The sequence below is a fragment of the Microtus pennsylvanicus genome, chromosome 3 (genome assembly GCF_037038515.1).
Source record: "Microtus pennsylvanicus isolate mMicPen1 chromosome 3, mMicPen1.hap1, whole genome shotgun sequence".
Lineage (NCBI taxonomy): Eukaryota > Metazoa > Chordata > Mammalia > Rodentia > Cricetidae > Microtus > Microtus pennsylvanicus.
In genome coordinates this window covers 39,266,261-39,279,788 of record NC_134581.1, presented here as the reverse complement: position 1 = coordinate 39,279,788, position 13,528 = coordinate 39,266,261, and the positions used below count along the sequence as shown (strand labels likewise).

Sequence of the window (13,528 nt, the reverse complement as noted above, 5' to 3'; positions counted from 1 at the left end):
GTTTTCCCTTTCCACCTGAGTCTATAATCTTGTTTATGTTTGCTTCAAGTTTTTGTGTTCCTGTGCAATGCATTCCTGACAATCCAATGACATCCCACCTGAAGTGATTGAGCTCATTCATGAGCAACCTGGTTCCCCTGATGCCATTGGTTTAGCTCTGTACCCCTTTTAAATTAGATTATTTGGTTTTTTTTGATGTGTAGTTTCTTGAGTTTTTTTATATATTTTTGAGATCTGTTTATAATACAATTAATCAAAACCCAGAGACAGATATCGTCTTTAGGTTCAACCTGAAGGTCAGAAAAGCAAAACAGCCAGGCACTGGCTATTATCTCTAACTCAGTCTGAAATGGTGATCCTGTCTCCAGGAATCTTCAGAATGAGACTGTGAATGAGAGCTGTCTCCTCCTGTTTTATATTCCTCTTTCTTGTTGGAATTAAAGAAGTGCACCACTACCACCCTGTTTCTGTGGCAAACTAGTGTGACTACTGGGATTAAAGGTGTATGTCACCACTGCCTACAATGTAAGGCCAGTCAGGGTGGCTGTTTTAGTCTCTAATTTTCAGGCAAGTTTTATTTATTAAAATACAAATGAGATATCACTACATCAGTCTTCTGTCAGATGTGGAGTTGGTGAAGATCTTTTCCCATTCTGTGGGCTGCCATTTAGTCCTATTGATGGTGTCCTTTGCCTCATAGAAGCTTTTCAATTTCAAGAGGTCCCATTTATTAATTGCTGATCTGAGTGCTGTGTGCTACTGGTATTCTGTTCAGGAAGTTGTGTCTTGTAACAATGAGTTAAAGGCTCTTTCCCACTTTCTTTTCTAATACGTTCAGTGTGAGGAACCTAGTCCTACCTCAACTTGATACCCCATGCTTTGTTGACATGCATGGGTGGCCTGCCTCTAGAGAAATGAATTGGGGAAACAGGGTGAAAGTGGGGGGAAGGAAGGGAGGAAGAGAGGGAGGAAAAATTGCACTCAAGATAGAAAATAAATTAAAAAATTTAATATAAAAGAAAGAAATCCTTTATTGTGTTTTCAAAGTCATTTAAATGTTTATTTTCTTTCTCTCCACTGCACCAATCTAGTCCTCTCATCATTCCAATGACCAAGGGGACAGGAAGACATAAGGCTTTAAACCAATTCAGACACTTCTCTTTTTGCCTGACAATATAATCTTATATAAGCATTTTCTTATCTGACCCACACAGTGTTTTCATGGATTTTATTGTTTCTTCGTAGGGTCAAGGCAATTATGATGTGACTCGCTATGAAAATATTTTCTCCCTGTTCTGGATTCTGGAGCAGCTTTTTCAACAGGAAACCCAGGGAGACCCCACTTTACACATTGATCACAGCAGCCCCGAAATCCAAGCGTTTCTTCAGAAGCATGACGAGACCATCTTCCAGCTTTCAGATGCATTCCCTTTACTTACTTTTTACTTATGGAGACTAGGCATCCTCTTGACCTCAGCAGAGATGGAGACAGGTGAGGAGACATTTTCTTAGCCGTCTACCATGTATCAGAAAACAGTGGGCTTAAGCTTTGCAAACATATTTTTTAAATGAGTAATTCAAATTGATTGGCCAACCTTAACCATTAACTCAATTTAGTGATTAGCCTTCTGTATAGACGATGATGAATCGCTGTTCTGTATCACAATCAGGCAATTTCAGTTGACAATGCCCCGTATGTTCATGTATTGTATCTTACTTCACTCAATAGTCTAGCAACATTCTCTATAATGAGCCATCCGTTGTCTGTCGCATAATATATAGTAAACTGTGAAAGATTTCCATCTGATAGAAATGTAAAAATTGTAATCAAATACAGATTAAACTTGTCATTTAACATACTTTAATACGAGGTTTAAGTCAATGGTAAAAAATAGAAATTATTATGAGTTGTAATCCTGTCATTTCCTCTTGAAGGATAGTTCTATAGAAGGAGAAAGGGCTTTGGAAACCAATGGTTTTTAATTTTACATAATCAACATATTTGTTAAGTGCTTTTGAAGTGTTAATTAGTTCTTTAAAATGTCTGTTTTTAAAACAAATTTGCTGTTGATTAAAAACATTATTGCCCCTATGATTGTTAAAATGTAGTAAAGTTGCATATTGTTAAGTCATTAGGGATGCTTTTATAAATTTTAATATCCTCTAAGAAATACACTTTATACTTATTACAAGTACTGGGTTGAATTTTTCCATTACCCAAATTCCTTTACTTAATTTTAGTTATTAAAATTATACCAGACAAGCTTAATGAGCGCACATTTTGTACTTTCCTATTTAGTGCAATTTAAAGAAAATATAATGTAATTTTCTTTCCTTTGTTAATTGTGTATGATTCTGTTTTATAAGTTAATTATCATTTCCAGATGCCATTAGCACTAAAAAATAAACTTTGCTATTTTCTTTTATAATGTATATAAAATTATATCATCTTCCATAATTATTTTTGGAATTATTTACCAGGAAATGTGTTATAAAAAATCTCTCCTAGAAATGACTGCATAAACAAGACCAGAAAATGGCCAAATCAATGGACATGGAAGGGTGACAGTTTCCTGGGGATCACCCCTAGATAAGACCTCAATGCAAATGATGACTGCTGGGAGAGGGAGAATTAGCCGACTCCAGCGATAAGCACCCTTATCTGTTATCCAGTGCAGAGTGGTCACCCCTGAAACAACACACACACAGGCACACGCACACACACACACATATATACACACATACACACACGAAGAACAGACTCAGCTAGTTATAGTTATATGGTTGTGGATACTTATAATGTATCTAGAAATGTATGTAATATTAATAAAGAAAATGAAGCTATCAACATGAGGAGGAACATGGAAGGAGTTGGTGGAAAGGTATCTCAGAGAATTGTGGGAGAAGAGGGAGTGGGGAGTTATTTGAGTATATTTTAATTTTAAAAATATATACTTTAATTAATGATATTAAAGAAACTCTTCTTTCTTCAATTTTATGTGGTGGTGACACTGCCTTTCTGTCCCAGACATTCAGGCAGGATACTGAGCAGGTCATGGGATGACTGTGGATGGTCATGTTTTCTAGAGGAACTCCAGAGCCAGGCCGCTAGAGGACTGAACACTTACTATCCCCTTTAAATGTGGTCTATTATTAAGAGGAGTGGGCAATACTGGTTGGGTATTTTATTTTGCTACTTGATAAAGTCTAAACAGAACAGAAGACACTGGTCTTGGAAACTGACACTCTACTAAGTGTAGTTGAGGTACTTAAATATTTCTTAATTTTTAGAATCAATGAAGTCTAGTTGACATTTCCAATTGATGATATTTACTTAAGTGTCATAGATACAAATAGTACTCCAGCATCTGATTGTCTTGTATGTCGCTATGACTAACATTTCCTGAGAATAAAACATATTAACTCCTTAAGCATGAAAAGATCAAGATCAGATACCCACATATAGATTATCATTAGCTCCTAAAACTTAGACATGAAAATAAATAATACATTTGAGCATAGCTTATACTGGCTTCAAAAATCAAACTATTTTTTTTCACTCAGAAGAATAATATCTCTATTCCATGTCAAAAATCAATAGTGTGATCCTATTTTCCAAGTACGATGCATGGCTATATATGTGTATGTGTGTTTATGTAAGTATCTTTCCATGTAAGTTCAATGAGTGTCACTCCTCAGGAGTTCTTTCGGTGTTTCTGGTTCTGTTTTGTTTCGTTGTGTAGTTTGAGACAGGGTCTCTTACAGGCTAGATGAGCTGGTCATCAAGCTCAAGGGACCTTCTATCTCTGCCATGTTTGCATTACGGGCACATGCCACCATGACTTTTTTTTATGCAAGACTTGAACTTACGTGGTCATGATTATGAGGCAAATGTTTTACCAATTGACCTGTCTCCTCGATCCCATGTTTGTTATTTTTAAATCACTTTTTGGAGTAATAAAATGTTTTCATGGCTGCCTCTTAGAGAAAAGGATGGGCAGAACTAATTAATTTAAAATGTATCAGGGATAGGCCGGGCAGTGGTGGAGCACACCTTTAATCCCAGCACTGGGGAGGCAGAGGCAGGCGGATCTCTGTGAGTTCGAGGCCAGCCTGGTCTGCAAGAGCTAGTTCCAGGACAGGAACCAAAAGCTATAGAGAAACCCTGTATCGAAAATTCAAAAAAAAAAAAAAAAGAAAGAAAAGAAAAGGAAAAAAAATGTATCTGTGATGTGTTTCCCAAAGTAGCTTTATTTAGGCAGCTGTTGTTCACACCTTTTCCTGAGATCTGGAAATGCATGTAAGGCCTTTACTTGACTCTGCTTGTCAAACAGCACTACATATATTTTTTTGAAATAGGCCTTTCTTGACATATTGAAACAACAGCGGAGTTCAAATAAGAACACATTGTAGATGGTATAAATAGGAGGCAAAGGAAGGCAAGAGAAGACAGGAGCATCATTAAGTCTTCTTATAACATAGGAAAAGTGATACTGTGATATTTCTCTGAATGGCATATGTCTTCAGGTTTAAAGTGTAAAGAACAAGCAGTATCTATTACTATTAGGAAAATATGTGTGCTTTTTTTTTCTGAAGCCATGCCTAAATGATTAGGCCAAGATGTAAATTTAATTACTCATTATTATTAAATACCAGATGGCATTGGAACTTCTGTGTCTTTCCTGGCTTGATGGGAGCCTTTCAGTGGAGGAACATACTTGAAATTAAAAATGAAGATATCACCCTGTCTCTATCATAGAAATAAAACTCCCACTTCATCATTAATACATTTTTATTTTATTTTTATTCTTCTCATACACTGCATCCTGACTGCAGTTTCAGCTCCCTTCCCCCCAAGTCTCTCCTCCCCCCTCTTTCCTTAAAATCCACCTCCTCCTCCATCTCCCATTAGAACAGAGTCGGGCCTCCCAGGAATAGCAACCAAATGTGGCATAACAAGCTTCAATAAGACCAGATGCATACCATTCCAACAGTGCTGGATGAGGCAAGCAGTAGGGGGAAAGGGGATACAGGTCAGAAGTCCAGCTCCCAAGGCTGCACTCAGGGTTGCCAAAAGAATGCCTCCAAGAAGCAAGGACATAGGGAAAATTTCTTATCTACCTAAACAAAAATACTCAGATATGTGATCTGAGGGTCAAGTTCTTTCTATTTCTTGTTCTCTTTTTCCTGTTCCAATTTTCCAGTTCTAAATCTTTAGCCCTAATTCTCATTCCTAATTTCTTCTTCATTCTCTGTTCACATGACTTACATACACATTTAACCACAAGCGTTAGGAAGTAAAAAAAAAAAAAATTCAAACCTGTATCTCAGGGTCCCAATGCATTCCTTGAATAAATGATAAGGAGCCATTTGCTATGGCAACACACAGGCAGAGTGAAGAATGCTGGGTGTTTTTGTCATTCTTTTACAAGGTCTGTCCCAAACCTTAGGATACATTTTCTTATCCTGCATGCAGCCCCAGAGTACAAGGAGGAAAACTTGCAAATTTATTAAGGCTATGAGGTCAGACCGTCTTCTGTGGCCCTGGCTTTTTGTGAAAATTTTCCCATATAAAGCTGTTTCTCTTGGAATTGGTTAATTGGTTGATTGGTATTCTTGTTATCCATATAAATTTTAGGACTTAAAAGTGAACAATTAATTAGCTGAGCCTTGAATTTTGTACCATAAACTGAGGTTAGAAGTTTCTGCAGAGTGTTAATTGCTAAGGAATTTAGTAGGGGATGTCTGTTGGTCTCTATTATGAGCCAGGCCTGGCTAGAGAAACTGGGAAGAAATGCTTGTCCCTCTGTGTCTAAGAGACCTTGATTTAACAAACCAGACATCTGCAATTCTGTCCTTCTATATAATCTGTGAAAAGTCTAACTTGTGATCCATACACAAACTCTTATTCTAGCTAATTTGCCCTGTCGTCTTAGTTAATTATAGAGAACAAGTTTACAAGTTTCTCACTGTTTGCTGGAACAAAGAGTGAACTATGAGGGCTTGTTTATTCATCAGAATTACACAGTGTGGGGAAAGTCATCCTTTTGTCAGTAAAGGAATAACAGTGCCCCAAAAGCAAGGAAAACACTGCCAAGGTCGTGGGACAAATTCCATGGCTATTTTAGGGCTGGTGGGGAGACCAGGGTATCACACAAGAAAATTACAGGCAGAAACAGACAATATTTATAGGCAATGGACCCATAAACCATGTTTATGGGTTTATCATCATCTGATAAATTGTTCCTCTGGTGGGTCAACTTTATAAATATCAGCTGTCATCTACTGTGTATTCTTGCAGATCCCTGCAGAAAAGGGTCCCAGAAACTGGCAAAAGAGTCACAGATACCCTATTCCCACTGGTAGGAATCCCACAAGAACACCAAGCGATTCATTTATAACACAAATGCAAAGGACCTGGGTCAGATCCCACAGACTCCTTGATGTCTCCAAGTCCCCATGAGTTGTGGTCAATTGATTTTGTGGACTGTGTTCTCTTGGTGTCCCTGACCCCTCCAGTTCCTTGAATAGTTCCACTTTCTCCCTTGTGTGGCTCCCCAAATTCTGCAAAGGTTTGACTGTGGTATTCTGCATCTGCTCCCATCAGTTGCTGAATGAAATCTCTCTGGTCTCTTTGATGAGGATTCTGCTAGACTCCAGTTCCAGAACACCATGAAGGCAGGACAGACTGCAAATTGAAAGTTTTGTATCTGGGTTGTTGTCCCAATCCCTACACTTGAGACCTTGCCTAGTTACAGATGATGGACAGTTAAATCTCCATGTCACCCCTTACTAGGAGTCTTTGCTAACGTCACTCTCATAGAAAAAGTTACAAGAATTATATCTCATTGGTCACAGTACATACCTTGGGTAAATGATAAGAAGCCAAGTCATTTACCATGACAACACATAACTGAAGACATGGTTTTTGGCACCTACCTAAGTAGTGGATTGAAAATGTCTCAACCATAAAAGTATATTCTCTCTAGGGCTGGGTTTAAAGGTGTGCACCACTGGAATTAAAGGCATGCACTACCCGGTTTCTTTGGCAACTAATATGCTACTGGGATTAAAGGTGTGTCTTACCATAACCTGGTCTGTAAGGCTGACCAATGGGAATGTTTTACTCTCAGATCTTCAGGTAGTCTTTATTTATTAAAGTACAATTGGAATGCCACTCCATACTATATCAGTCATACCAATTCATGAGCATGGGAGATCTAGTGGTATTCTATCCTTTTCAATTTCACTTCAAAGACTTGAAGTTTTTATCATGCAAGATATTCATGTGCTTGGTTAGAGTTAACCCAAAATATATTATTGTGGCTCTTGTTAAGAGTGTTGTTTTCTGGATTCTAGTGCTATTGATTTTTGTGAGTTAATCTTATATCCCACCACTTTGATAAAAGTGTTTATTAGTTGTAAGAATTCCCTAGTAGAAAAAAAAAAGAATTCCCTAGTAGAATTTTTGGGATGGTTCAGGTATATATCATATCATCTGCAAATGGCATTCCTTTGAGTTCTTCCTTTCTAGTCTGTATCCCCTTTATTTCCTTTACTTGTTTTGCGGCTCTAGCTAGAACTTTAAGTATTATGTTGAACGGATAGAGAATAGACAATCTTGTCTTTTTCCCAAATTTAGTGGAATTGTTTTTGAGTTTCTCCCCCATTTAATTTGATGTTTGGCATAGGCTTGCTGTAAATTGCCTTTGTTATATTTAGGTCTGCTACTTATATCTCCAGTCTCTCCAAGACTTTTATCAGGAAAGTGTGTTGGATTTTGTCCAAGGATTTTCAGAATCTAATGAGATGTTCATCTGTTTTTCTTTCTTTCAGGTTTTTTATATGGTAGATTGCATTGACAAATTTTTGAACCATCCTTGTGTCTATGGGAAGAAGCCTGCTTGATCATTCTGAATGATCTTTTTGATGTGGTCTTTGATTTAATTTATCAGTATTTTTTAAAAGTATTTTTTGTATCAAAGTTTGTGAAGGAAATTGGTCTGTAATTCTATTTCTTTGTTGAATCTTTATATAGTTTAGGTAGCAGGGTTACTGTGGCCTTGTAAAATTAATTTGGCAATATTCCTTAATTAATTATTAAATTAATTCATATAATTAAATTAATTAATTGATAATTAATATAATTTAATTAATATTTTCAAAAGTAAAATCTCACCATAGGATTTTTCATGTGAAGTGACACGCATAAATTACACTGTGAATTATGAAGTGAAAATGTCACCAAGAGGATCAAGCCTTTATATGATGTTTGTTAGAGATCAGAGTATATTCCAAACATCTACCTGTATGCTTCATTCAATCTTCCTGCAATCCCAGTCAATATTATGAGATCAGTTGGCCATATATTAACTAAGTAGTAAGGAAGTTAAGTGGCCTGCCCGTAGTCAAAGCAATGAGGCTATGACTTTTTTCTTTTGGTATTTTAAGACCGAGTTTCTCTATGTAACTTTCCTGGCTGTCCTAGAACTCACTTTGTTCACCAAGCTGAACTCGAGCTCATAGAGATCTTCCTGCTTCTGCCTCCCTAGTTCTGGGATTAAAGGTGTGCACCACCCTGCTAAGATGTCTTTTGTATTTTATTTATTCATATTTTTATTCATGCGTTCTGCACTCAAAATAGACTAGCTAAACCATACCAAGATCCAATTCCTACTTTATTTTAAATTCTATTTAATGTGGACTCTAATGAATATGATAATTAATAAGTTAACTTTTAATTAGCAGCCCTTTTCAGATTTCATAATTTGCAATGTACTTGATTTTCATTGATCTTGCTGCACAGGTGAACCACTCTTTATAACTCTAGAGTCAATGAGCTCTGAAGGGAGTGATATGTCCAGCAAACCCCTTTTCTATTAACAGAAAGGGTGCAGTATAATAGATTCCAAGTATCCTCACACCATGGAGATGACTTGTATACACAGTTCCCATGTTCTTCCTTGACTTGTCATTGCCTTTCTGCATCCTTGTTGGATCTGAATTGTGACCTCATTTTTCCTTAAAAAAATCCGAGTTAGGTAGTGTTTTACACCTATTAACTTCAAGGTCATAAGCAATCTGTCTTTCTGTCAACAGGCATCAGATGAAGTACTACTTATTCTTTGGTCTCATGTGGAGTATGTGAGCATATTTAAGGTAGAAATGAACCATTGGCTCCATTAATCAATCAGTCAGACAATCCTATTTGTATCTGTGAAAAATTTCAGAAGATTGACTATAAGAATTTATTAGCACTAGTTTGTTTATACATGACAAACATTCAAAAACTATTGATGAGTGAGCTATAATAACATGTTAGTTGGTAGCCTGGCCTGTTTCTACCTTTAAAATAATGTAAGTTGGCTCTGAATTGGCCCTTAACATTTTAACACTCAAAATGAGTCCATGAAAAGCTTGGAAGCAGGAATTTCTGGTACATAGTAAATGATCAATGACTTCAGATAATATCACTTTGTTGATTTTAAAGCACATTCCTGATTTCCTCACCCTCATGTGGAAACTGGAAACACCGTAGTTGTTGCTGGAGTGGTAATATGCCCCATCATCCATGGGATGGAACTATTAAGCTTTGAGGGAGCTGTACACAGAGGAGTAGGTGAATACACATCTGAAGAAGCTGCTGTCACTTCTGACCTTTACGTCATAAGGTGGATGAATTAAGACAGAAGTGCAAACCTGGATGCCTGGCTGCTGTGTTTTCCCATGCAGCTGTCTTCTCTCTAGATGCTGGTTTTCTAGATGCTGAGCTGAAATTTGAAAAGTGTTTTTTGTTGAGAAAAATGCTACAAATTGTGGATACTTGCAAATAAAGCACCCAGAAAAATCACACCAGATTCACTATGAATTAAGCTGAGGTTTTGTTCACAGGAAAAACATCATTCCATATATAAAATGCATTTTTAGTTAAAACATTCTAATTTATACTCTCTTTACAAATGGTCATTTCTTTCTCAACAGACTGTTGTTGGGAACTCCGAATCCTTTCCATCTTCACTTGTTCTATTTTTAATAATGTCACTGAAGAACAGTCCTGCACCAAGAGTTACATAAAGATCAGTGACAGGAGTGTCCTATTTATTTCCCTTCCTTTAGTATCTGAAAGGAGGCATCATTTTCCAAAGACAGGACATAGATTCGGGCATTATTCAGACAAAGAAGGAATGGACAAGGATTTCCACGCTGTGTCTAGGTGATTTTCCCTGACTGCTGAGCCATAACAGTTTACTTATGTATATTCTTTCCTATAAGACACAGTTGAGTGTAAAAGCCTCAAGCAGCCAGTATTGCACAATAGCAGGGCAGCACCATACTGACTGCTCCATCATGTTAGAGTCGGAGCTACAGAAAACCACACCTCTATTTATTGCCAACTCAAGAAAATGAAGAAATGAATTTCCAAAACAAGAAAATCATTAGCGTACAAATATAAGGGGAATATAATAAAGACTCAACCTAAATTTGCTTTACTTTTTATAGTCTCTGTATGCAGAGACTTCTTCACATTTTGCTCTATTTAAAAGGCAGATAAGCCCCCCCCCGCGCCTGTGGATAATTCTACCATACAGAAAGTATTTCATTGCAAGGGATTATATTTAAAGTGGGGCAAAGAAACTATCACAGTAAATTTGATCAATTATGGCAGAATGATGCCAGAATGTTTTAATAGTTTGAAAGACTATCATCAAGCCAAGCTACCACTCAGAAGGAATATGGAAAATCCATTAGAATGTCAAAAAGCATACATCACAAAGTCAATATTTACAAGTGGAGTACACTGGTGAGCAGGTGATCACAAAAGAACTAGGCTTGATCCTTCCTGAAAAAAAAGATACAATGTAATTTGACTTTCATTTTTATAAATAAAATTTCTGGCATTCTAACAATTGTAAAAAAACATCAAGCCAGTATGGAAAATGCAAAAGCGTGGTGGATGTTGCACTGTAGAGAATACTGAAAAATCCAAACAGTTAAACGTTTCTAAGGGAAGAAGTAATGTAGTTATGAATATGGAGATTTTTCCTTTAAAGTTGTTCTTTATAATGAACTAAACTTTTAAAACTATTTTCAGTCAAATGTGAGTTTGATCCATATCCTTGGAACACAACATACCTGACAAACATTGGGCTATAACTATGTCAGGGTGACATTTTATTTACAATTAAAATTATTTCCCAGTGAGTACAGGAAATGAGGAGCATCGTGACAAAATGATCATGAAGCACAAGCATGACCATTTATAAGTGACCTTTATGTATTCATTACATATTTCTGGGTATTTTCAAGACAAAATTAGATCATGCTGAGATGCCATTGGAGAATAAAATTTGTTCCTGTTTTTCCCTTTTTTATTCTAGTTTAGTTTTAAACTTTGATAAGCAAAACCTGCAAAATACTCATAGCAAAATAAGACTATCCTATACGACAGAAATTGTTTTTCTAATTCAATTCTCAAGAGAAAGTCTAACATATGTGTGGAAGGGAATGATTATTAATCCAAAATGAAACAAACTTTAATATTCAAAAACATCAGTGTTATCCAATACTTCAGATGGGAATGTTGGCACATGTTATACAATTTCCTTCTCTCCTCACTGTCCTGAATGATGCTGACTTTGAGCTAGCAAAGAAGGAGCAGAAATTGACTAGCAATCATCAAACAGGTCATTAGATGTAAATCATGTCTATGATGATAAGAAACACCATTTTTAAAAAAAAGAAAAAGGGAAAAATAAAAGCATCTTAAACAAAGCACTAATGTGATCAGCAACTGGAATGTGTAGCATGTTCTGAAAAGCACGATTGCTTTTGTTCTTGTTTGCTTTTGGCTTTGTTTTGTTTGCAAAAATCTAAAGTTAAATCTCATTTGATCGTTTGTTTATACAATTGATCACAATCTCTTTTCCATCTGAGACACTGGCAATTCACTTAAATATGTTATCAAGATTTCTATCATTCCTGATACTGCAAGGTATAGGAAGATATCAGTAATATGTTAAACCTACCTAGACCCCCCATATTGTGTGGGGGTGTGTGCGCACGTGCTCGCATGCACATGCTCTCACTATGTGTATTTGAAGGGATTCATGCATCTTGAGATGCTCCTGTGAGGTTAATGATGACGTTTCAGAATTCATTCTCTTTCTCCACCTTTTTATGGGCTCCAGGAATAGAATTGTGTGTTCCAGGGTTGGAGCACAGTCAGTCACCAGGCTTAAAAACCATGAGCTTTCACCAGCTTGCCTAATCCTCTTAAAAAGGGAGACTTTTTCTTGTAATGAATAATTGCATTTTATTATTAAGTTTGTGTTAAAATGTAAAGCAATGAATTTAGTCACAGCATATCCATTACAGTGGATCCCTCTCGTTTCGCCACTTAGTTTCCCTTTCAGCTTCTATTCTCACCCCCCTTAAGATCCTATGTGACATGGTCTAAAATGTCAACAATGACTGTCTCACACTAGGGAGTATGTGCCTTTGGTGGTTACTCAGTATACAAGACTGGATATCTCAGCTCTCCCAAAATAGTACTATAAGCTTTGAGTGTTCCTGGTGAACTTCTGACCCTCTATCAACATGAAAAGCCCAAAGAAGTTGGTTACAACACCTGTTTAGGAAGACTGAAGCAACAGGATAGATGAACTTGCCATAAAGAATAAAGACAAATGGGATAAAAAAGATAAAATCAGAAAGGCATCTTCCATGGCCTTTCATCTGGGCTGCAATCAAAAGGTACCACCTATGTTAAAGCTGGATCTCCCTACTTCAAGTATATCATTGAAAAGGTGCCTCATTGGAGTGTGCAGTCACCCGAGTTTTAACTGATTGTAGATCAAACCAAGTAGAAAACTGTTATTGATCACCGTAATGTACTAAATGTCATGATAGTGACATGATAGTGGATCTAATTTGTATCAATTCATAAAATATTTATAAAAATCATTTCTCTCCCTCACTTGTCATTTTTCTATTCTACTATCTACCATGGGATGATGCAGCACAAGGAATCATAATGGATATGGAAATTATGCTCCTGGACTCTTCACTCCTCATCAAATAAACCCTATTCTTTATAAATCATACAGTTTACAACTATCTCTAGGAAAAAAAAGAACTGCCTCAAGAGTCCATTGGACTTCTGGAGCTCATTTCAAATGCAGTATCTAAAAGTCTTCAAATGATTAATTTCAAAAGAAAACAATTTTACCACTACCATTGTGCTTTTCAATAATACCAATATGCTGGATTTCTAAATGCCTTTCTAGATAGTTGCATTCTAATCTTTTGAGATTTCTCAGGAAATTGATCCTGGGATTAGAGTCATCAGAATACTCCATGAATATAATTTCCATGGTTTGTTGAATTTTATTTTTATACCTCCTTTATTGGTAGGTTTCAGCAAACTAACTGAGCAAGCAGTTAAATAACTGGATGATTCCAGCTATAGGGCTACGGACTTAAGAATGATGGGAAGTGACTAAAGAAACATTTGTTTCTTTTAGGAATA

General features: G+C 36.5%; 1 protein-coding gene across 1 annotated transcript in view; it reads left to right on the top strand.

The window, feature by feature from the left end:
- Positions 1-8,520, top strand: part of Mei4 (meiotic double-stranded break formation protein 4) — a 150,858-nt gene extending 142,338 nt beyond the window's left edge. Inside the window, exons 5-6 of the mRNA XM_075967738.1 lie at positions 1,246-1,492; positions 7,837-8,520. Coding sequence (XP_075823853.1) covers positions 1,246-1,492; positions 7,837-7,862 — 273 coding nt within the window. The 3' untranslated portion in view covers positions 7,863-8,520. The remainder of the gene's footprint in view (positions 1-1,245; positions 1,493-7,836) is intronic.
- The last annotated feature ends 5,008 nt before the right edge of the window (positions 8,521-13,528 follow it).